The sequence below is a fragment of the Oncorhynchus gorbuscha genome, linkage group LG01, assembly GCF_021184085.1.
Source record: "Oncorhynchus gorbuscha isolate QuinsamMale2020 ecotype Even-year linkage group LG01, OgorEven_v1.0, whole genome shotgun sequence".
In the NCBI taxonomy this organism is placed as follows: Eukaryota; Metazoa; Chordata; class Actinopteri; order Salmoniformes; family Salmonidae; genus Oncorhynchus; species Oncorhynchus gorbuscha.
Genome location: NC_060173.1, coordinates 30,378,868 through 30,403,867, shown reverse-complemented (window position 1 = coordinate 30,403,867; position 25,000 = coordinate 30,378,868). Strand labels below are relative to the sequence as shown.

At 44.6% G+C, this 25,000-nt stretch overlaps 1 protein-coding gene across 1 annotated transcript in view; it reads left to right on the top strand.

Moving 5' to 3' along the window:
* Positions 1 to 25,000, top strand: part of shank3a (SH3 and multiple ankyrin repeat domains 3a) — a 308,896-nt gene that overhangs the window by 259,563 nt on the left and 24,333 nt on the right. The window contains exons 16-19 of the mRNA XM_046360126.1: positions 875 to 928; positions 1,811 to 1,893; positions 5,340 to 5,464; positions 5,603 to 5,738. Of these exons, the coding sequence (XP_046216082.1) occupies positions 875 to 928; positions 1,811 to 1,893; positions 5,340 to 5,464; positions 5,603 to 5,738 (398 nt within the window). The remainder of the gene's footprint in view (positions 1 to 874; positions 929 to 1,810; positions 1,894 to 5,339; positions 5,465 to 5,602; positions 5,739 to 25,000) is intronic.

Sequence of the window (25,000 nt, the reverse complement as noted above, 5' to 3'; positions counted from 1 at the left end):
GAGTTGTATGTGAATGGAAGTCTATGGAATGGAGTTGTATGTGAATGGAAGTCTATGGAATAGAGTTGTATGTGAATGGATGCCTGTGGAATGGAGTTGTATGTGAATGGAAGTCTATAGAATGGAGTTGTATGTGAATGGAAGTCTATAGAATGGAGTTGTATGTGAATGGAAGTCTATGGAATGGAGTTGTATGTGAATGGATGCCTGTGGAATGGAGTTGTATGTGAATGGAAGTCTATAGAATGGAGTTGTATGTGAATGGAAGTCTATGGAATGGAGTTGTATGTGAATGGAAGTCTATGGAATGGAGTTGTATGTGAATGGAAGTCTATAGAATGGAGTTGTATGTGAATGGAAGTCTATAGAATGGAGTTGTATGTAAATGGAAGTCTATAGAATGGAGTTGTATGTGAATGGAAGTCTATAGAATGGAGTTGTATGTGAATGGAAGTCTTTGGCATGCTGCTGTGAATTGCTACTTAGAGGATTTATGGAACATTATTCTATGTAAGACTATAAATACGTACATTGTGTGATATGATTCTGCTACAGTGTGTGTTTTATTTGCATATGAATGTATGGAAGATATTTTCAAAATGCCTGAGTTGAGCTGTATCTAAATGGGAGTTCATGAAATAGAATTGTGAATGCAACAGAGAGATTGAGAACATGGTTGGTTGAATGGAAACATAAAGCAAGGTATTCTGGTGCTATGGAGGGGAAACGTTTAAGCTGGAGTTGGATATGCAGGATGTAGGCTGAGAGAGGGAGGAGAGGAAGAGATGTTGAACTATAGGCATATCTATACACCATATATCTCTCTGTATTTAGCATGATACTGTATCTCTGCAACCTCTGCCCCCTGACACAGGAGCATTTCTCACGGGTCTCCAGGCTCTGTCAGCAGGGGCTCTATCTGCCCTGGGTAAGTTGCTGGGCAGCAGACGTGGCAAACTGTTAACACAAGTTCAAACTCCAGATCTCCCATGCCAGTGTGTATGGTGTTGAGATGTCTACTAACCAGAGAGACTTTCGCGACACTCTCACTCTTCTGCTTCACTAACTCTATGGGCTGTCTGGTGTCAGCCGTGGGATCTGACAGTCAGTCAGTCAACAGTATATGGGTGTTGCTGAGAATGGGACATGTTGCTACTTTTACTGTGTGACTTCAGAGTGCTGTTGTGCTGTTGTTTTTGAGGATTGAATTGTCTGGTATGAACTGACATAATATTGTACTCACTCACACATGAAAGGCCCGCATTACACATCATTACATTGCATTTGCTAGTACTATCTTGTACACACGCGCGCGCACACACACACACACACACACACACACACACACACACACACACACACACACACACACACACACACACACACACACACACACACACACACACACACACACACACACACACACACACACACACACACACACACACACACAATCTAGGTACTGTACAGCCTCAAGAGAACCTTGAGCTAGGCTTTTAAGTTGATTGGGTCATCAGAGAAGGAGGTTCGGGTGTGTTTGTTTGCAAAGACATTGGGTTACTCTCTCCCTACATACCCTCCACCCAGCTCTCTCTCTGCTCCCTATCCTTCTCTCCTCTATCTAGCCCTCTCTTTCCTTACCTCTTTCTCTCTCTCATTGTCCCTCTCCTCCCATCCCTGTCCCCCATTCTCTACCATCCCTAGCTCTCTCTCCCCTTTTCTTCATTCCCCCCTTTGTCTCTTTGTCTCTTCTCTCTGTGAACTTGTTGCTGGACTCTTACTTGCTGTCCCTCTCCTCTCTACTCTCCAGTGATTACATCATAGAGGAGAAGAATGCTATGCTGCAGAAGAAAGAAAACGAAGGCTTCGGCTTCGTCCTGCGGGGAGCCAAAGGTAGAAAACACACACACACACACACACACACACACACACACACACACACACACACACACACACACACACACACACACACACACACACACACACACACACACACACACACACACACACACACACACCTAGGTGAATACCTTTGCTAATTAATCAAGTGTTTTAGTGATGGGCCATAAGACTGGAACAGACAACTTCTCTCTCTATACCTCCAGGACCAGCCTGGAGCTCCAAACACATATTTTCACAAAGCTTGACTTTATACCTTATTACTAAAGCAGGCTGTTTTGATCACTGTCACTGCTGCCTCCAAGGCCCTGCTAGCTACTTTCTTCATGTCATAGGCTGTCTGTGTGTGTGTGTGTGTGTGTGTGTGTGTGTCATTACAGGTCTGTGAGCCCCTCTGCAGGTGTTCTGAGTGTGGGGTATGAGATGTGGTGGGTTGATGTGAGGAGTTCTAGACCTCTTTCACTGAGTCACACAGTATGACTTATTTACCTATGAACCAACACGACCGTCTCTGATCAACATCACGTTGTCTCTCTCTGAGTGTGTGTGTATGTGTGTGTCTGTCTAGCCTTTGTGGTGGCGTCATCCTAAAATGAACTGTCCGTTGAATCCTCATCTGTTCCTCACACATTGTATTCAGGGAGATGGAAATTACATGATTTCTCTCCAATTTTTATCTTTCTTTCTCCTCGTTCATTGATTCCTTCACTGTCTTTCTTTTGTTCTATTCTTCTCTTGTCTTTCTTTAATTCTTTCTTTCACACCTTACCTCCCTCTTCTTTATTCCTTTCTCAGCTTTACTATTAGTCGTTATCCTCTACTACTTCACACACACACACTACTGCACGTTCCAGCTCCCCATGCTGGTTACTATAGCAACCCCCCGCGGGCACCAAACCCAGGAGTCAGAGTGTGTTTGCTGCTCCTCCATCTCTATATTTATATTTTGGTAATTTAGCAGACACTCTTATCCAGAGTGATGTACAGGAGCATTTAGGGTTAAGTGCCTTGCTCAAGGTACCATCGACTAATATTTCACCTAATTGGCTCAGGGTTTTGAACCAGCGAACTTTCCATTACTGTCCAAACGCTCTTAACTGCTGGGCTACCTGCCTCTCTCTCCCCTCTCTGTCTCTACATCTCTTTCTTACTCTAATTTTTTTCTCTTGCTCTCTTCCTTTCCCTACCTCTAAACACTAAAGCTATGAAGGCTGGAGAGAGACGGAGACACTAGTCTGTAGCTTTCCTCCTGTTACGAATCCCTTTTGGCCCGACAGTCTAGGGGGGGATGGTAATGAGACCCGTAACATAACTCATGCAAATTATTATTGTGACAAAGTAAAAGTGTGCACGAAATAACCACGACAACAGAAATCTACCGTCAAACTCTAGGTTTATTTATAAACACACGGTAATGGGGGGGGGGGGGGCAGGAAAAGGGGCTGAGCTGGACCCAAGGAAAGAAACAATAAATATTCAAAAACACACCCCTAAGCTAGACTAGCCTACTTTAACAACAGCTAACTAACTAACCAAAAATACAGTGGGTGGTCCGCCCAGTTCTAACTAGTGTATTTAACAAAGTTCACCTACGGGTAGTGTATGCCCATGGGCGACTTGTCTTGGTTTCCCCTTTTCCCGCCAGCAAACAAACAAACACCATAACCAAAAACAATACTCACAGGTGATGACAAAGTGCTATGAGGTGCTTAAACAAAAGAGAGGTTAAGACACAAAGCGAGAGTGAAACACAGAGACCTACAGACATGGCATTTACAGAGAGATTGAGCTAGAGATTGAGCTGAGCTTTAGAACAAACAAATGATGGGGTTTTTAAACCATGGGGAAGGAACTGTGATAGGTCAGGAAATAGGAGGAGGTGTGTCTTCTGATTGATTGTTGACTGATTGGGGAGTGATGATTTTCACCTGTGAGGGAAGAAGGAGAGAAAAGAAACACACACAGGATAACTGTATCCGTAACACCTCCTGATCAACAAACAGTTGACATGGAGTCTAATTTTAGAGCCTTTTCAATGTTTCAGTTTGTCTACCTTTTTCTCCTCCTTTTCCAATCTCCATCAGTCAACTTTCCCCCACTCTAGATGTATCCCTCCCTCTCTCCTCTCTTGTCTTCTTCTTTCTCTCCGTCCAGCTTCCCATTTAATTTTACCTTTATTTAACCAGGCAGGTCAGTTAAGAACAAATTCTTATTTTCAATGACGGCCTGGGAACAGTGGGTTAACTGCCTGTTCAGGGGCAGAACGACAGATTTGTACCTTGTCAGCTCAGGGGTTTGAACTCACAACCTTCAGGTTACTAGTCCAATGCTCTAACCACTAGGCTACCCTGCCACCCCATGTGCCTCAGATAAAATTGAATAGATTGTCTTTCATAGTGGGGTCATGTCACACACACACACACACACACACACAGACACACACACATTGCAGGTGCCTCTGGGAGCTCTCCTTTTTAAGTGGTATAGTCAGACTCAATTGGATTAAATGAAGGGTGTGTGTAGTTCACGGTAGCTCTATCCTAAGGTGTGTGTGTGTGTGTGTGTGTGTGTGTGTGTGTGTGTGTGTGTGTGTGTGTGTGTGTGTGTGCGTGCGTGCGTGCGTGCGTGCGTGCGTGCGTGCGTGCGTGCGTGCGTGCGTGCGTGCTTGCGTGCGTGTGTGTGTGTGTGTGTGTGTGTGTGTGTGTGTGTGTGATCTGATTTTCAGTGTGAGAGTGAATAAAGTAATACGGTTGAGTGAAAGTGTCTCCCCCTGTCACACCACCTCACCGTTCCTACATAGTCCATCTGTAAATAGCCCACCCAATCTACCTACCTCATCCCCATATTGTTTTTATTTACTTTGCTACTCTTTAGTACACCAGTATCACTACTTTACACACCATCATCTGTTCATCATCATCTGCTCATCTATCACTCCAGTTAATCTTCTAAATTGTAATTACTTCACTACTATGGCCTATTTATTGCCTTACCTCCTCAAGCCATTTGCACACACTGTATATAGACTTTCTTTTTTCCTATTGTGTTATTGACTGTACGCTTGTTTGTTCCATGTGTAAGTCTGTTGTTGTTTCTGTCGCACTGCTTTGCTTTATCTTGGCCAGGTCGCAGTTGTAAATGAGAACTTGTTCTCAACTGACCTTCCTGGTTGAGTAAAGGTGAAATAAATCAAAATAAGCCGTCACTCACTCTATTATAAACACACATTCACTTACAGGCTGCTGTGTGTATCTACTTCTATGTGTACCTCTATGAGCTTAAGGTGTGTTCACTTTTCCATGGCAGATGTGCGTGGGTGATACTCTCACGATTCAGTGTACCTTACGGTGGATTCCAAAATTAATACTGTATGTGTATTTCTTGTGTTCAAACATCTATCCATGTTTGGATATTTGATCATTCTCTCTGTGTATTCCCAGCTGAGACGCCTATTGAGGAGTTCACCCCAACACCTGCATTCCCTGCCCTCCAGTACCTGGAGTCTGTCGACGTGGAGGGAGTGGCCTGGAGGGCTGGGCTTAGGACAGGAGACTTCCTCATAGAGGTAACTACACCCCCTCTCCTCTTCTCCTGTCTCTTCTCCAACCCCATGGACTAGCCCCACTGCCTCTCAGGTCTCTGTCTGCTGACCTCCAGCCGTGTGTATATGTGTGTGTGGCATTCGTGCGTGTGTGTGTTCCAGGTGCACGGAGTGAACGTGGTGAAGGTGGGCCATAAGCAGGTGGTGTCTCTGATCAGACAGGGGGGAAACAGTCTACTGATGAAGGTGGTTTCTGTCACACGCAAACCTGAGTCTGAGGAAGTGGTCCGCAAGAAAGGTGAGCAGCATGTCCCTCATCAAGTTGCTATGAGTCAGATATAATGAGTATCTACACTCCTGGGATTATATCATGTATATCGAAGCCTGTATCCACAAAGCGTCTCCGGGTAGGAGTGGTGATCTAGGATCAGTTTAGCCTTTTAGATCATAATTAATAAGATTAATTGGCCAAATCCTAGATCAGCACTCCTACTCTGAGATGCTTTGTGTTGATACTCGGCCTGGTGTGCTGGAGTGGACAAGTTGAAAAATGGGACTTCCACTACTGCCTGTCCTTCATTGCAGATGTAATCTCCTCTCCTTCAGTTCAGTGTCACATTATTAGCTGGTCCATGTATTTGATCTCTGGCATATAGCCATTAGGTTCTTTAATACTAGGTTCTGTATTAGTAAGTTATCATGGATATGGCAGTTGGCACTAGATGACCTGATATATTTTGAGAAGGATCTGAATGTTCCTGTCATCAAGGTGATTTCACCACTTTGCCACACTGTAAATTCATGTGGTTTCCATGTCAACGGCATCTCATCTCATCCCTGTGCTAAACAGCTCCCACTCTCTCCTGCTACGAAGACCTCGGGAAAGTGTATGTGTGTGTGTCTCCTTGGGTGAGCGAGACAGACAGATACACTTGTAGGATCTTAATTTGATCACCCGGTTGCAGGAGAACTTAGGTGTATTTGAGGTTTTAGTTGGTTTACTATTTTTGTGAGAACTGGTAGTACTCACAAGTATAGGAAAAGGTGTCCACACACACACACACAGAGAGAGCGAGAGAGAGAGAGAGAGAGAGAGAGAGAGAGTGAGTGAGTGAGAGAGAGAGACAGAGAGAGGAAAGATATAACAGTCGATATGGAGGTCTCTGAGTAGTCAGTCTGTGATTGGAACTGAACATGACAGACATGTATTGTTGCTGGGATTGAGAGAGATCATGTCAACGAGGACAGAAAACGTTGTGGGTCAGGGTGTGTGTGTGTGTGTGTGTGTGTGTGTGTGTGTGTGTGTGTGTGTGTGTGTGTGTGTGTGTGTGTGTGTGTGTGTGTGTGTGTGTGTGTGTGTGTGTGTGTGTGTGTGTGTGTGTGTGAGAGAGAGAGAGAGAGAGAGAGAGAGAGAGAGAGAGAGAGAGAGAGAGAGAGAGAGAGAGAGAGAGAGAGTGAGTGAGTGAGTGAGTGGTGAGTGAGTGAGTGAGTGAGTGAGTGAGTGAGTGAGTGAGTGAGTGAGTGAGTGAGTGAGTGAGTGAGTGAGTGAGTGAGTGAGTGAGAGAGAGAGAGAGAGAGAGAGAGAGAGAGAGAGAGAGAGAGAGAGAGAGAGAGAGAGAGAGAGAGAGAGAGAGAGAGAGAGAGAGAGAGAGAGAGAGAGAGAGAGAGAGAGAGAGAGAGAGAGAGTGAGTGAGAGAGAGTGAGTGAGAGAAAGTGAGAGAGAGAGTGAGAGAGAGAGAGAGAGAGAGAGAGAGAGAGAGAGAGAGAGAGAGAGAGAGAGAAAGTGTGAGAGAGAGACAGAGAGAGGAAAGATATAACAGTCGATATGGAGGTCTCTGAGTAGTCAGTCTGTGATTGGAACTGAACATGACAGACATGTATTGTTGCTGGGATTGAAGTTGCGTGAATCCACCCAATAAGGACGGGTGGTCCAATTCACTCACTTAAAGAGAAAATTCCTGGTCTGACCTGGCAGACTCACTAAACACAAATTATTTGTATTGGAGTGTGCCCCTGGCTAAATGGTAAATTTAAATATAAGGAATTTGAAATGAAAGTTTAGCAATTATGTTTACATTTGATACTAAAGTATATTTAAAACCAAATGCTTTTTTACTTTTACTCAAGTAGGATTTACTGGGTGACTTTCACTTTTACTTGAGTCACTTACTACTCAAGTATGAAAATTGGGTACTTTTTCCACCACTGTCGAGGATGTTGTATTTTCCCAAGAAGTTATCATTTTTGACAATTAAAATGGAATATGTCGTATTTAAGTAATGCTTTGACAGTGGTTAAAGACAGACAACAGTAATACACTTGATTACACTGAGATGACGGTGTATTTATCCACCTTATTTGAAGAAATGAGTTTGTTCTGAAGATCTACCGCTTGGTTATGATGAAGTCCCCACTTCCTCTAATTTCATTAGAGGACTCAGGTCAGGAGTGTACAGTGTGTGTTTGGGGCAGTATAGAGTGTGAGAGGGCGGAGACAGAAATGGATCAGAGAGGTGTGCTGAACGCGGAACAAGGGAGATCTCATTTTGTGGTTTTGAAAGTCTCAAAAAATGTGTTCTAATTAAAAAGTTTGGGTACTAGTTACCTTTTGAATTTGGATCCCACGACCTGGTTAGCCTCAGTTGCTGGGACCGTTACATCTATTCAGGGATCCTGCCAAACAAAAGTCTGACGAGCTGCTTGGCGTAGCAGCTGGCTTAGCTGCTAGCTTACTAGCTATCAAGATAGTAAAGTTTCCTTGACAGCTTGAACACAGCCCGCAAATCGGATAACGCTTGTGCCGATCTTGTGACTGTCTGAATCCCTGCTGTTTGTTTCTGTTTCCATCTGCCCTGCGACTTGCCCTGTCTGGACCTGTGGGGCACCAATGCTAGTCTATGTTGCTACCATGAAATCCAAAGCCAATTGTAGGAGTAATGGAGAGGACAGTTTCTCTATCACAGGTGAAATATTCTTTAAATGAACAATAGGGGTTCTACAAGCAGTTGTTACAACAACAGGAAAATAGCTTAAAGATCTTTGTTAAAATACTGATTGACTCAACTAACAAACGAATGGACGATCTGACTAGAGAGGTCATGGACCTTAAGAACAGTTTTCAGTTGTCCCAGGAGAGGTGGATGTCCTGAAAGAAAAATGAAAGATGCAGAAAGATGACAACAAACTGTAAGTCTACGCAAGATGACATCAGCATAATGACTGGGAAAATAAACTATCTAGAGGGACAATCCAGGAGGATTAACATTGTTGTGAATGAAAAACCAGTCTTCACATGAGAACTAGGCAGAGTCTGAGGAGAAAGTATAAACAATGATCACTGAAAAGCTGATCATTGAAGATTGAGGTGGAGCACGTACACAGGTCTGGAAAACCTGTAACCTGCCCAGGTGATAGACAGAGGCTGATAGTGGTCAAGTTCCTGAGGTTTAAGGACAAGATGGCTGTTCTGGAGAGAGCCAAGAACATGAGAGGAACCAACATCTTCCTTAACGAAGACTACTTGGAAGCTGTGCGCCAGAGGGGGAAATAACTTATCCCAGCCATGAAAGCTGCCAGAGAGCACGGGGACATTGCTTGAATCTGCTACGACAGGCTCATTGTCCACCCTCCCTCCCAAAGTACTGAATGGAGTGAGAGAGCCAAGTTTCCAGGTTAGAAGCTTCAGCCCCACATCACACACACCAACTGACACTCACAAGTGCCTGATTGACTGACTCTATTGGCCAAACCATGTTCTTGTCATTCTTTGTGTGTTTTCTTTATTCATTTTACTTCTATCTCTGATATGCTACTCAGGAAAGGACTAAAAATAGCCCATATTAATTTATGTAGCCTTAGAAATAAGATTTATGAAATCAATATCTTGCTAACATCGGATAACATTCATATATTGTTTGTCTTTGAAAGTCAATTAGATAATTCCTTTGATGATACAGCGGTAGCAATACAAGGATATAACATCTACAGAATAGACAGAAATGCTAATGGGGGAGGTGTTACTGTATATGTTCAGAGCCATATTCCTGTAAGGTTTATAGATGACCTTCTGTCTAAAGTTCTTGAATTGTTGTGGTTGCAAGTTAACCTGCCTAATCTGAAGACTCTTCTTTTGGAGTGTTGTGGTTGCAAGTTAACCTGCCTCATCTAAAGACTCTTCTTTTAGAGTGTTGTGGTTGCAAGTTAACCTGCCTCATCTAAAGACTCTTCTTTTGGAGTGTTGTGGTTGCAAGTTAACCTGCCTCATCTAAAGACTCTTCTTTTGGAGTGTTGTGGTTGCAAGTTAACCTGCCTAATCTAAAGACTCTTCTTTTGGAGTGTTGTGGTTGCAAGTTAACCTGCCTCATCTAAAGACTCTTCATTTGGAGTGTTGTGGTTGCAAGTTAACCTGCCTAATCTGAAGACTCTTCTTTTGGAGTGTTGTGGTTGCAAGTTAACCTGCCCCATCTAAAGACTCTTCTTTTGGAGTGTTGTGGTTGCAAGTTAACCTGCCTCATCTAAAGACTCTTCTTTTGGAGTGTTGTGGTTGCAAGTTAACCTGCCTCATCTAAAGACTCTTCTTTTGGAGTGTTGTGGTTGCAAGTTAACCTGCCTAATTTAAAGACTCTTCTTTTGGAGTGTTGTGGTTGCAAGTTAACCTGCCTCATCTAAAGACTCTTCTTTTTGGAGTGTTGTGGTTGCAAGTTAACCTGCCTCATCTAAAGACTCTTCTTTTGGAGTGTTGTGGTTGCAAGTTAACCTGCCTCATCTAAAGACTCTTCTTTTAGAGTGTTGTGGTTGCAAGTTAACCTGCCTCATCTAAAGACTCTTCTTTTAGAGTGTTGTGGTTGCAAGTTAACCTGCCTCATCTAAAGACTCTTCTTTTGGAGTGTTGTGGTTGCAAGTTAACCTGCCTAATTTAAAGACTCTTCTTTTGGAGTGTTGTGGTTGCAAGTTAACCTGCCCCATCTAAAGACTCTTCTTTTGGAGTGTTGTGGTTGCAAGTTAACCTGCCTCATCTAAAGACTCTTCTTTTGGAGTGTTGTGGTTGCAAGTTAACCTGCCTCATCTAAAGACTCTTCTTTTAGAGTGTTGTGGTTGCAAGTTAACCTGCCTCATCTAAAGACTCTTCTTTTAGAGTGTTGTGGTTGCAAGTTAACCTGCCTCATCTAAAGACTCTTCTTTTGGAGTGTTGTGGTTGCAAGTTAACCTGCTTCATCTAAAGACTCTTCTTTTGGAGTGTTGTGGTTGCAAGTTAACCTGCCTCATCTAAAGACTCTTCTTTTAGAGTGTTGTGGTTGCAAGTTAACCTGCCTCATCTAAAGACTCTTCTTTTGGAGTGTTGTGGTTGCAAGTTAACCTGCCCCATCTAAAGACTCTTCTTTTGGAGTGTTGTGGTTGCAAGTTAACCTGCCTCATCTAAAGACTCTTCTTTTGGAGTGTTGTGGTTGCAAGTTAACCTGCCTCATCTAAAGACTCTTCTTTTAGAGTGTTGTGGTTGCAAGTTAACCTGCCTCATCTAAAGACTCTTCTTTTGGAGTGTTGTGGTTGCAAGTTAACCTGCCTCATCTAAAGACTCTTCTTTTGGAGTGTTGCTATAGGCCACCAAGTGCTAACAGTCAGCACTGTATCTCAAATCAAATCAAATTGTATTTGTCACATTCGCTGAGTCCAACATGCGTAGACTTTACTGTGAGATGCTTACTTATGAGCCCTTTCCCAAAAATGCAGAGTTAAAAAGTAAAATAATAAGCAAAAAATCAAAAAGGAAATAGTAACACAATAAAACAACAATAACAAGACTATATACTACTGGTAGTAGTACTGGTACCGAGTCACTGTACAGGGGTACGAGGTAGTTGAGATAATATGTACATGCAAGTAGGGGTGAAAGTTACTAGGCAATCAGTATAGATAATAAACAGAGTAGGAGCACGTGCATTCTGAAAGTATTCAGAGCCCTTCCCCTTTTTCACATTTTGTGACATTACAGTCTTATTCTAAAATGGATCAAATAATTGTTTTCCTCATCAATCTACACACAATACCCCATAATGACAAAGTGCAAACATGTTTTTAGACATTTTTCAAAATGTATAAAAAAAATAAAAACAGAAATGCCTTATTTACATAAGTAATCAGACCCTTTGCTATCAGATTCGAAATTGAGCTCAGGTGCATCCTGTTTCCATTGATCATCCTTGAGATCTTTCTACAACTTCATTGGAGTACACCTGTGCTAAATTCAATTGATTAGACATGATTTGGAAAGGCACACACCTGTCTATATCAGGTCCCACAGTTGACAGTGCATGTCAGAGCAAAATCCAAGCCATGAGGTCGAAGGAATTGTCCATAGAGCTTTGAGACAGGATTGTGTAAAGGCACAGATCTGGGGAAGGGTACAAAAACATTTCGGCAGCATTTAAGGTCCCCAAGAACACAGTGGCCTCCATCATACTTAAATGGAAGCAGTTAGGAATGACCAAGACTCTTCCTAGAGCTGGCCGACCGGCCAAACTGACCAATCAGAGAAGGGCCTTGGTCATTGAGCTCCAGAGTTCCTTTGTGGAAATGGGAGAACCTTCCAGACGGACAACCATCTCTGCAGCACTCCACCAAACAGGCCTTTATGGTAGAGTGGCCAGATGGAAGCCACTTCTCAGTAAAAGGCACATGACAGCACACTTGGAGTTTGCCAAGGGGGCCTAAAGGACTCTCAGACCATGAGAAAAAAGATTATCTGGTCTGATGAAACCAAGATTGAACTCTTTGGCCTGAACACCAAGCGTCATGTCTAGACGAAACTTGGCACCATCCCTACGGTGAAGCATGGTGGTGGCAGCATCATGCCGTGGGGATGTTTTTCAGCGGCAGGGACCCAGCCAGAGCCCGGACTTGAACCCAAACGAACATCTCTGGAGAGACTTGAAAATAGCTGTGCAGCGACGCTCCACATCCAACCTGACAGAGCTTGAGAGGATCTACAGAGAAGAATGGGAGAAACTCCACAAATACAGTTGTACCAAGCTTGTAGCGTCATGCCCAAGAAGACTTGAGGCTGTAATCTCTGCCAAAAGTACTTCAACAAGGTACTGAGTAAAGGGTATGAATACTAATGTATATGTGATATTTCATTTTTTATTCGTAATACATTTGCAAATATTTTAAAAAATGTAACATCTCAGATTGTCATGCCTTCATACCGACCTTGTGCCATATTCGGTAATACCGGCACTGAAAAAAAAAAACATCTCATAGAGAATGCTAACTAAATGCTAACAAGAGTATTACAAACATTTTGCACAGTTGCTCCGGTCTCTCGTTGTTGTATGCTTGTAAACAAACACCACGTGACACATGACTGTGGACTACCGTAAACTTCATTAGAATGTGACAGGTGAAATGAAGAACACAATGTAATTTATTGCCTAAATTTTTCACAAGATGACTGCAGGTATTTACTTAAAAAGTAGCTACAAATATTCAAATGTATTTTTTTTTATCCAAATACCCCGTTATACGGTATATACGGTTTACCCCCCAAGCCTAGTGTGGACCAGAAGTCCCCACAAGAATAGTAAACAAACTAAAAGGATTAGGGTTAGAATTAAGGTTAAAATTAGGTTTAGGGCTAGGAGCTAGGGTTCATTTTAGGGTTAAGGTTTAGTGTTAGGGTTAAAGTTAGGGTTAGGGTTAGGGTTAAACCCTAACCCTAACCCTAACCCACTGTTACCAAGATACCGGACAGCGAACACCCAATTGTGTGTCTCCACAAGATTAGTTATAGATGACGTGTGTGTGTGTGTGTGTGTGTGTGTGTGTGTGTGTGTGTGTGTGTGTGTGTGTGTGTGTGTGTGTGTGTGTGTGTGTGTGTGTGTGTGTGTGTGTGTGTGTGTGTGTGTGTGTGTGTGTGTGTGTGTGTGTGTGTGTGTGTGTGTGTGTGTGTGTGTGTGTGTATTGTGAGTGTGTGGGTAGAATCCAATGAGTGTACATAGAGACGGCGCAATTGAGTCAGTTCAAATAAAAAGGGGGTCAATGTAAATAGTCTGGGTAGCCTTTGATTAACTGTTCAGTAGTCTTATGACTTGAGGGTAGAAGCTGTTCCCAGACTTGGTGCTCCGGCACCACCTGCCGTGCGGTAGCAGAGAGAACAGTCTATGACTTGGGTGGCAGGAGTCTTTGACAATATTTTGGGTCTTCGCCCGGTATAGAGGTCCTGGATGGCATGGAGCTCGGCCCGAGTGTTGTACCGGGCCGTACCCACCTTATGGTCGGATGCCACGCGGTTGCCATACCAAGTGTTGATGCAGCCAGTCAAGATGCTTCTTAAGGATCGGTGTCCCGCTAGCGTGATTTTAAACATTTATGCACATATAAGTGTCTGATAACGGCTGAAAGCTTAAATTCTTGTTAATCTAACTGCACTGTCTGATTTACAGTAGCTATTACAGCAAAAACATGCCATGCGAGTGTTTGAGGACGGCGCCCCACATCAAAATATTTTTCCATCGGCACAGGTTTCATACATTCACGATTAAATGTTCACTTACTTTTTGAAAATCTGCCTCCGATTTGTCATCCAAAGGGTCCCATCTGTAACATGTCGTGTCGTTTTGTTAGATAAAATCCTTCTTTATATCCCAAAAAGTTTGTTTAGTTGGCACCATCGATTTGAGTGATGCACTCGTTCAACTTGCAGAGAAAGGAATCCGAAAATCTACCCCTAAACTTTGTTTCAACAAGTCAAAATAAGTTTCTATTTACTCCTCAGATACCCTAAAATGTAATCAAACTATAATATTTATTTCTGAATTTCTTTCGGAAAGCGATTTTAGCAGGTGTGTAATGTCTTCATGATGCGTGCGCAAACACGGATTGCCAAGACGGATTGCTAAAACTGATATTTCTTATTCGTTTTTGAAGTTACAAGCTTGAAACCTTGAACATAGACTGCTGACACCCTGTGGAAGCCACAGGAATTGCATCCAGGGAGCTAATTTTCAGGGAGCTCAATTCAATTGAGGGAGAGACTATTCTCTCATCGTCTTCGGTGATCAGGCCTACCACCTTTGTGTCATTGGCAAACTTAATGATGGTTCTGGAGTCGTGCGCGGTCACTCAGTCGTGGGTGAACAGGGAGTACAAGAGGGGACTAAACATGCAAGCCTGAGGGGCCGCCGTGTTGTGCGTCAGCATGGCGGATGTGTTGCTGCCTACCCTCCCCACCTGAGGGCGGCCCGTCAGGAAGTCCAGGATCCAGTTGCAGAGGGAGGCCTTCAGTCCCAGGGTCCAGAGCTTAGTGATGCACTATGGTGTTGAATGCTGAGCTGTAATCAATGGACAGTATTCTCACGTAGGTGTACCTTTTGTCCAGCTGGGAAAGGGCAGTGTGGAGTGCAATAGAGATTGCATCATCTGTGGATCTGTTGGGGCAGTAAGCGAATTAGAGTGGGTCCATTGTGTCTGGGATGATGATGTTGATGTGAGCCATGACTAGTCTTTCAAAGCATTTCATAGCTACATATGTGAGTGCTACGGGTGATAGTCATTTAGAAAGGTTCCCTTGGCATTTTTGGAAACAGGGACAATGGTGGTATGCTTGAAACATGTAGGTATTATAGACTGGGTCAGAGAGAGATAGAAAATGTCAGTGAAGACACTTGCCAGCTGGTCAGCGCATGCTCTGGGTATGTGTCCTACTAATCCATCTGACCCTGTTGCCTTGTGAATGTTAACCTGTTTAAAGGTCTTACTCACATCTGGATAATATGTGTGAAATGCTTGATAATGTGTTTGATGCTTACAGATACTGTAGATCCATTTTCTGGGTGACCTGAATGTAGACTGGTTTTCATCAGGCTGTGCCTGTAATCTGGCTCAGGGTGTCAATCAACCTACCAGAATTTTTTGAAATAGTCCTTGAACTACGTCATCCATGTGTATTGATCAAATTACCAATGCTGCATAACTTTGTTCTAAAGCTGTATCCATACCCATTAAATGTAGTGACCATAATATAGTGGCTATATCCAGAAAAGCCAAAGTACCTAAGACTGGGACCAAAAAGTGTAAATGTTTTGTAATGATTCCAATGTTGAAGATGTAAAAAATATTTGTTGGTCTTATGTGTGTACTGAGGAGCATCCAGACGCTGCACTTGATCCATTTATGAAATTGTTTCTTACAGTTATTGATAAGCACGCACCTACTAAGAAACTGACTTTTAGAAATGTTAAGACTGTGGATTGATGAGGAATTGGACAATTTTATGTTTGAGTGAGATGAAGCAAAAGGAGTGGCTAAGTCTGGCTGCACAGCGTTCTGTAAATTGAGAACTTGTGTGAATAACTGAACAAAAATGGTTGAAAAAAAAACATTATTCTGAAATGATATCAAGAATGAAGTACTTTAAATTAAAGTATATTCAGAAATGCTAATTCAACTCAGGCTCATTCATCACAAAACGTTTTGATATTGCCAATTATTTTAATGGCTAATTCATTGGCAAAGTGGGCATACTCAGACATGAAATTCCAACAACAGACTGTGAGCCATTATAAAACATTGTGAAACATTGTCATTTAGAATTCTGTAAAGTTAGTGTGGGAGAGGTGGAGAAATTATTGTTGTCTATCAATAATGAGAAACCACCTGGTATTGACAACTTAGATGGAAAGCTACTGAGGATGGTAGTAGACTATATTGCCACTCTGTAACGTCGGGATTGTCATGTTTTGTCATTTATTATCTTGTCTTGTCCCTGTGCTTCCCATTCTATTCGTTTCCCTCTGCTGGTCTTATTAGGTTCTTTCCCTCTTTCTATCCCTCTCTCTCCCCCTCCCTCTCTCACTCTCTCGCTCTCTCTTCTCTCTATCGTTCCGTTCCTGCTCCCAGCTGTTCCTATTCCCCTAATCAATCATTTAGTCTTCCCACACCTGTTCCCGATCCTTTCCCCTGATTAGAGTCCCTATTTCTTCCTTTGTGTTCCGTTCCTGTCCTGTCGGTTCCTTGTCTAGAATTCACCGTGCTGTGTTTGTGTATCGCCCTGTCGTGTCGTGTTTTCCTCAGATGCTGCGTGGTGAGCAGGTGTCTGAGTCTGTCTGGTTCAAGTGCCTTCCCGAGGCAACCTGCTGTTCACCTGCTGTTCAAGATCGAGTCTCCAGTTTGTCCTCGTCATTTCGAGTGAAAGTGGTGTTTTTTGTTTGTATTTACTTTACTGGATTAAAGACTCTGTTTTCGCCAAGTCGCTTTTGGGTCCTCTTTCACCTGCATGACAGAAGGAACCGACCAAGGAATGGACCCAGCGACTTCAGACGCTCGTTACACTGCCGTCGAGATCCAAGGAGCCATGCTCGGCAGACACGAGCAGGAATTGTCTGCTGCTCGCCATGCCGTGGAGAACCTGGCCGCTCAGGTTTCCGACCTCTCTGGACAGTTCCAGAGTCTACGTCTCGTGCCACCTGTTACTTCCTGGCCTGCCGAGCCTCCAGAACCTAGGGTTAATAACCCACCTTGCTACTCCGGGCAGCCCACTGAGTGCCGCTCCTTTCTCACGCAGTGTGAGATTGTGTTCTCTCTCCAACCCAACACATACTCTAGAGAGAGAGCTCGGGTTGCTTACGTCATTTCACTCCTTACTGGCCGGGCTCGAGAATGGGGCACAGCTATCTGGGAGGCAAGGGCTGATTGCTCTAACAAGTTCCAGAACTTTAAAGAGGAGATGATTCGGGTTTTTGACCGTTCAGTTTTTGGTAGGGGAGGCTTCTAGGGCCCTGGCTTCCTTATGCCAAGGTGAACGGTCCATAACGGATTATTCTATTGAGTTTCGCACTCTTGCTGCCTCTAGTGAGTGGAACGAGCCGGCGCTGCTCGCTCGTTTTCTGGAGGGACTCCACGCAGTGGTTAAGGATGAGATTCTCTCCCGGGAGGTTCCTTCAGATGTGGACTCTTTGATTGCTCTCGCCATCCGCATAGAACGACGGGTAGATCTTCGTCACCGGGCTCGTGGAAGAGAGCTCGCATCAACGGTGTTTCCCTGCTCCGCATCGCAACCATCTCCCTCCTCTGGCTCAGGGTCTGAGCCCATGCAGCTGGGAGGGATTCGCATCTCGACTAAGGAGAGGGAACGGAGGATCACCAACCGCCTGTGCCTCTATTGCGGAGTTGCTGGACATTTTGTTAATTCATGTCCAGTAAAAGCCAGAGCTCATCTGTAAGCGGAGGGCTACAGGTGAGCGCAACTACTCAAGTCTCTCCATCAAAATCCTGTACTACTTTGTCGGTCCATCTACGCTGGACCGGTTCGGGTGCTACATGTAGTGCCTTGATAGACTCTGGGGCTGAGGGTTGTTTCATGGACGAAGCATGGGTTCGGAAACATGACATTCCTTTCAGAGAGTTAGAGAAGCCTACGCCCATGTTCGCCTTAGATGGTAGTCATCTTCCCAGTATCAGATTTGAGACACTACCTTTAACCCTCACAGTATCTGGTAACCACAGTGAGACTATTTCTTTTTGATTTTTCGTTCACCGTTTACACCTGTTGTTTTGGGTCATCCCTGGCTAGTATGTCATAATCCTTCTATTAATTGGTCTAGTAATTCTATCCTATCCTGGAACGTTTCTTGTCATGTGAAGTGTTTAATGTCTGCCATCCCTCCCGTTTCTTCTGTCCCTACTTCTCAGGAGGAACCTGGCGATTTGACAGGAGTGCCGGAGGAATATCATGATCTGCGCACGGTCTTCAGTCGGTCCCGAGCCAACTCCCTTCCTCCTCACCGGTCGTATGATTGTAGTATTGATCTCCTTCCGGGGACCACTCCTCCTCGGGGTAGACTATACTCTCTGTCGGCTCCCGAACGTAAGGCTCTCGAGGATTATTTGTCTGTGTCTCTTGACGCCGGTACCATAGTGCCTTCTTCCTCTCCGGCCGGGGCGGGGTTCTTTTTGTTAAGAAGAAGGACGGTACTCTGCGCCCCTGCGTGGATTATCGAGGGCTGAATGACATAACGGTTAAGAATCGTTATCCGCTTCCCCTTATGTCATCAGCCTTCGAGATTCTGCAGGGAGCCAGGTGCTTTACTAAGTTGGACCTTCGTAACGCTTACCATCTCGTGCGCATCAGAGAGGGGGACGAGTGGAAAACGGCGTTTAACACTCCGTTAGGGCATTTTGAGTACCGGGTTCTGCCGTTTGGTCTCGCCAATGCGCCAGCTGTTTTTCAGGCATTAGTTAATGATGTTCTGAGAGACATGCTGAACATCTTTGTTTTTGTCTATCTTGACGATATCCTGATTTTTTCTCCGTCACTCGAGATTCATGTTCAGCACGTTCGACGTGTTCTACAGCGCCTTTTAGAGAATTGTCTCTACGTAAAGTCTGAGAAGTGCTCTTTTCATGTCTCCTCCGTTACTTTTCTCGGTTCCGTTATTTCCGCTGAAGGCATTCAGATGGATTCCGCTAAGGTCCAAGCTGTCAGTGATTGGCCCGTTCCAAGGTCACGTGTCGAGTTGCAGCGCTTTTTAGGTTTCGCTAATTTCTATCGGCGTTTCATTCGTAATTTCGGTCAAGTTGCTGCCCCTCTCACAGCTCTTACTTCTGTCAAGACGTGTTTTAAGTGGTCCGGTTCCGCCCAGGGAGCTTTTGATCTTCTAAAAGAACGTTTTACGTCCGCTCCTATCCTCGTTACTCCTGACGTCACTAGACAATTCATTGTCGAGGTTGACGCTTCAGAGGTAGGCGTGGGAGCCATTCTATCCCAGCGCTTCCAGTCTGACGATAAGGTTCATCCTTGCGCTTATTTTTCTCATCGCCTGTCGCCATCTGAGCGCAACTATGATGTGGGTAACCGTGAACTGCTCGCCATCCGCTTAGCCCTAGGCGAATGGCGACAGTGGTTGGAGGGGGCGACCGTTCCTTTTGTCGTTTGGACAGACCATAAGAACCTTGAGTACATCCGTTCTGCCAAACGACTTAATGCCCGTCAAGCTCGTTGGGCGTTGTTTTTCGCTCGTTTCGAGTTTGTGATTTCTTACCGTCCGGGTAGCAAGAACACCAAGCCTGATGCCTTATCCCGTCTGTTTAGTTCTTCTGTGGCTTCTACTGATCCCGAGGGGATTCTTCCTTATGGGCGTGTTGTCGGGTTAACAGTCTGGGGAATTGAAAGACAGGTTAAGCAAGCACTCACGCACACTGCGTCGCCGCGCGCTTGTCCTAGTAACCTCCTTTTCGTTCCTGTTTCCACTCGTCTGGCTGTTCTTCAGTGGGCTCACTCTGCCAAGTTAGCTGGTCATCCCGGTGTTCGAGGCACTCTTGCGTCTATTCGCCAGCGCTTTTGGTGGCCGACTCAGGAGCGTGACACGCGCCGTTTCGTGGCTGATTGTTCGGACTGCGCGCAGACTAAGTCGGGTAACTCTCCTCCTGCCGGTCGTCTCAGACCGCTCCCCATTCCTTCTCGACCATGGTCTCACATCGCCCTAGACTTCATTACCGGTCTGCCTTTGTCTGCGGGGAAGACTGTGATTCTTACGGTTGTCGATAGGTTCTCTAAGGCGGCACATTTCATTCCCTCGCTAAACTTCCTTCCGCTAAGGAGACGGCACAAATCATTATCGAGAATGTATTCAGAATTCATGGCCTCCCGTTAGACGCCGTTTCAGACAGAGGCCCGCAATTCACGTCACAGTTTTGGAGGGAGTTCTGTCGTTTGATTGGTGCGTCCGTCAGTCTCTCTTCCGGGTTTCATCCCCAGTCTAACGGTCAAGCAGAGAGGGCCAATCAGACGATTGGTCGCATACTACGCAGCCTTTCTTTCAGAAACCCTGCGTCTTGGGCAGAACAGCTCCCCTGGGCAGAATACGCTCACAATTCGCTTCCTTCGTCTGCTACCGGGTTATCTCCGTTTCAGAGTAGTCTGGGTTACCAGCCTCCTCTGTTCTCATCCCAGCTTGCCGAGTCCAGCGTTCCCTCCGCTCAAGCGTTTGTCCAACGTTGTGAGCGCACCTGGAGGAGGGTGAGGTCTGCACTTTGCCGTTACAGGGCACAGACTGTGAGAGCCGCCAATAAACGCAGGATTAAGAGTCCAAGGTATTGTTGCGGCCAGAGAGTGTGGCTTTCCACTCGCAACCTTCCTCTTACGACAGCTTCTCGTAAGTTGACTCCGCGGTTCATTGGTCCGTTCCGTGTCTCCCAGGTCGTCAATCCTGTCGCTGTGCGACTGCTTCTTCCGCGACATCTTCGTCGCGTCCATCCTGTCTTCCATGTCTCCTGTGTCAAGCCCTTTCTTCGCACCCCGTTCGTCTTCCCTCCCCCCTCCCGTCCTTGTCGAGAGCGCACCTATTTACAAGGTACATAAGATCATGGACATGCGTTCTCGGGGACGGGGTCACCAATACTTAGTGGATTGGGAGGGTTACGGTCCTGAGGAGAGGAGTTGGGTTCCGTCTCGGGACGTGCTGGACCGTTCACTCATTGATGATTTCCTCCGTTGCCGCCAGGATTCCTCCTCGAGTGCGCCAGGAGGCGCTCGGTGAGTGGGGGGTACTGTCATGTTTTGTCATTTATTATCTTGTCTTGTCCCTGTGCTTCCCATTCTATTCGTTTCCCTCTGCTGGTCTTATTAGGTTCTTTCCCTCTTTCTATCCCTCTCTCTCCCCCTCCCTCTCTCACTCTCTCGCTCTCTCTTCTCTCTATCGTTCCGTTCCTGCTCCCAGCTGTTCCTATTCCCCTAATCAATCATTTAGTCTTCCCACACCTGTTCCCGATCCTTTCCCCTGATTAGAGTCCCTATTTCTTCCTTTGTGTTCCGTTCCTGTCCTGTCGGTTCCTTGTCTAGAATTCACCGTGCTGTGTTTGTGTATCGCCCTGTCGTGTCGTGTTTTCCTCAGATGCTGCGTGGTGAGCAGGTGTCTGAGTCTGTCTGGTTCAAGTGCCTTCCCGAGGCAACCTGCTGTTCACCTGCTGTTCAAGATCGAGTCTCCAGTTTGTCCTCGTCATTTCGAGTGAAAGTGGTGTTTTTTGTTTGTATTTACTTTACTGGATTAAAGACTCTGTTTTCGCCAAGTCGCTTTTGGGTCCTCTTTCACCTGCATGACAGGGATAGTGATGGGTGTGGAGTCAGACGCAGAGAGCAGAAGGTAGACAGGGAAAAAACGCTTTAATGTCCTTAAGCACAGCAACAGGGACAAACATGGGTGAAGCCCAAAACACAGGCGCAACAAAACCCAAACCCACTGTTACCAAGATACCGGATAGCGAAAACCCAATCCCACTGTTACCAAGATACCGGACAGCGAAAACCCAATCCCACTGTTACCAAGATACCGGACAGCGAAACCCCAAACCCACCGTTACCAAGATACCGGACAGCGAAAAACCAAACCCACTGTTACCAAGATACCGGACAGCGAAACCCCAAACCCACTGTTACCAAGATACCGGACAGCGAAACCCCAAACCCACTGTTACCAAGATACCGGACAGCGAAAACCCAAAAGTACACAAACACCACTAAAGTAGAATAACCACAAGCCCGCACAAACACCAGCGGGCTAAACAAACTTAAATAACACCCATCCCAAAACCCCAACAAGGAACAGGTGAAAACAATTAGACAAAAACAAATGAAAAGGAAAAAGGGATCGGTGGCAGCTAGTAAACCGGCGACAACGACCGCCGAGCGCCACCCGAACAGGAAGGGGAGCCACCTTCGGTGGTATTCGTGACACACTCCTGTTTTGTCATGTCTTTACTCAGACTCCTGTTTTGTCATGTCTTTAATCTGAGCCTGAGTAAAAGTGTTTGCCCTCTGACCTGGAGGGAAGCTATAGTCATTCCACTACCCAAGAATGGTAAAGCATCCTTTACTGGTTCTAACAGACAACCAATCAGTTTGGTGTTCGACCAGATATAATGTTATTTCTCTGTGAATAATTAACAGAATTTCAGCATGCTAATAGTGAAGTCCACTCAACATGTACTGCACTTACACAAATGACTGGTAATTGGCTGAAAGAAATTGATAATAAGAAGATTGTGGGAGCTGTATTGTTAGACTTTACTTCAGCCTCTGATATTTACTGACAATAATCTGTTATTGTTGAACATAATCTGTTATTGTATGTGTTATGGCTTTATATCGTCTACCATATCATGGGTTGAGATCTATCTATTCAATAGAACACAGAGGGTCTTCTTTAATGGAATATTATTTCATGTAAAACATGTAAAGTGTGGTATTCCGCAGGGCAGCTGTCTTGGTCCTTTACTGTTCTCTATTTTTACTAATGATCTACCAGTAGCCTTAAAAAGCCTGTGTGTCTATTTACATTGACGAGTCAACATTATACACATCAGCAACCCCAGCTAGTGACCCTTAAGAGGTTAAGAGTTGCAGTCAGTCTCGGAATGGGTGGCTAGTAATAAACTAGTCCTGCACATATCCAAAACTAAAAGCATTTTATTTGGTACAAATCATTCCCTAAGACCTCAGCTGAATCTGGTAACGAATGATGTGGTGGCTGAGCAAAGTTCTTGGTGTGCTGTTAGATTGCAAATTGTCATGGTCATGGCATATTGATTCAATTGTTGTAAAGATCGGAAGAGGTCTGTCTGTGATAAAGAGTTGCTCTGCTTTTTTTAACACCACATTCGACCTACAGGCGCTGATTCTTTCACATCTTGACTATTTCCCAGTTAAATGGTAGGAGCTGCAAAAAAAGGCATAGGAAAGCTGCAGCTGGCCCACAACAGAGCATCACGTCTTGCCCTTCACTGTAAAAAGAGGGCTAATATCAAAAAGATGCATGCCAGTCTCACTTGGCATAAAATAGAAAAAAAGATTGACGGCATCACTTCTTGTTTTTATGATAAATATTACTGTGATGAAAATTCCAAATTGTCTGTATATTCAAATAACATACCGTTCTGACAGGCATAATGTATGTACCCCACAAGACATGCTATCAGGGGTCTCTTCACAGTCTCCAAGTCCAAAACAACAACACACAGTATTGTATAGAGCCATGGTTGCATGGAACGCCCTTCCATCTCAAATTACCCAATCAAACAGCAAAATCAGCTTTAAGAAAACAATAAAACAACACCTCACAGCACAACGCCTTTCCCTTTGCTGACCTAAATAACTTGTATGTTTATGTAAAGTAATATGTTTCTGTTAAGTGTTTTGTCAGCACAAGACCTTTTGTATTTCTATATTTCAAGAAAATGTATGTTGCTCTGTCCTTGAGCTGTCCTTATCTATTATTGTTATGTACTATGTCATGTTTGATGTTTTTATGTTTTGATCCCAGGAAGAATATCTGCTGCTTTTGCAACAGATACTGTTGATCCAAATAAAATACTGAATCCTAAACCACCCCATGAAGTTCTACTGAGCTGGCTCTGCTCTGCCTGGTTGTTCTATGATGTTCTTAGCTGTTCTAAGCTGTATTTAATACTCTAAAAGGCAGCACTGCTGCTCCAAGTCAACTTTTTCTCCAGTTCCTAACTCTGCAGACACTCTCACAATCCCCGCCCTCGCTCTCTCTCTCTTTCTCTCTTTCTTTCATTTTTCTTTCTTTCTTTCTTTCTTTATTTCTTTCTCTCTCTCTCTCTCTCACACACACACACACACACACACACACACACACACACACACACACACACACACACACACACACACACACACACACACACACACACACACACACACACACACACACACACACACACACACACACACACACACACACACACACACACACACACACACACACACACACACACACACACACACACACACACACACACCTCATAGCTCACACACATCCCTCTGCACCAAGCCAAACCTTGCTACCACCATGGTAGCCATAGCAACATGCTGTGTGTTTGAATGAAGCATTGCAATACTCTCTTTCTAGTGCTCTCTCGATCTCTCTCTTTCTGTCTCTCTCTCTCTCTCCGTAGTTTAAATGAATATGCTGATCCGTGATGTGATAGCGTATGGACGAGATTAGATCAGATCTATAGCTGCTCAGTGTAGCTGCGTAGCCGGTATGTGGTAGCATCCAGATGTTCTGCTGATCCGTTTTATCTCTCCACAGTGGTGCATTGAGACGGGACTGGCTGGTTGACAGTATATTGAATGAGGTGTTGTATTTTATTGTGCAGAGACTGGGAGGTATGCTGCTGTATTTTAACATGCACAGATGATACAGTGTGTTGGGTGGTGAGCTGCAGCATGGATTTCATAGGCTGTGAAGGTGTGACTGTGCTGGTGTATTTTAGCTGTGATAATGTGTAGCTGCACATGTCATATAGCACAGTGGGAGTTATTGTACTCTAGTAATTGATGCTGTGATGGTATGGACTATCTATTTTGAAGGATTGTATTGTCACATGTTAACAGTGAGCTTTTCTGGTGTTATTTGGATGTGGACTGGATATTATAATAATTATATGTAGGTGTTTGGTAGTGGTTGTGGACTGGCACAGCACTAATAGTGAGCTGATCTATAATAGTTAGTAGGCTACACTAGGGTCTTCAGTGGTTTTGGATGCTAG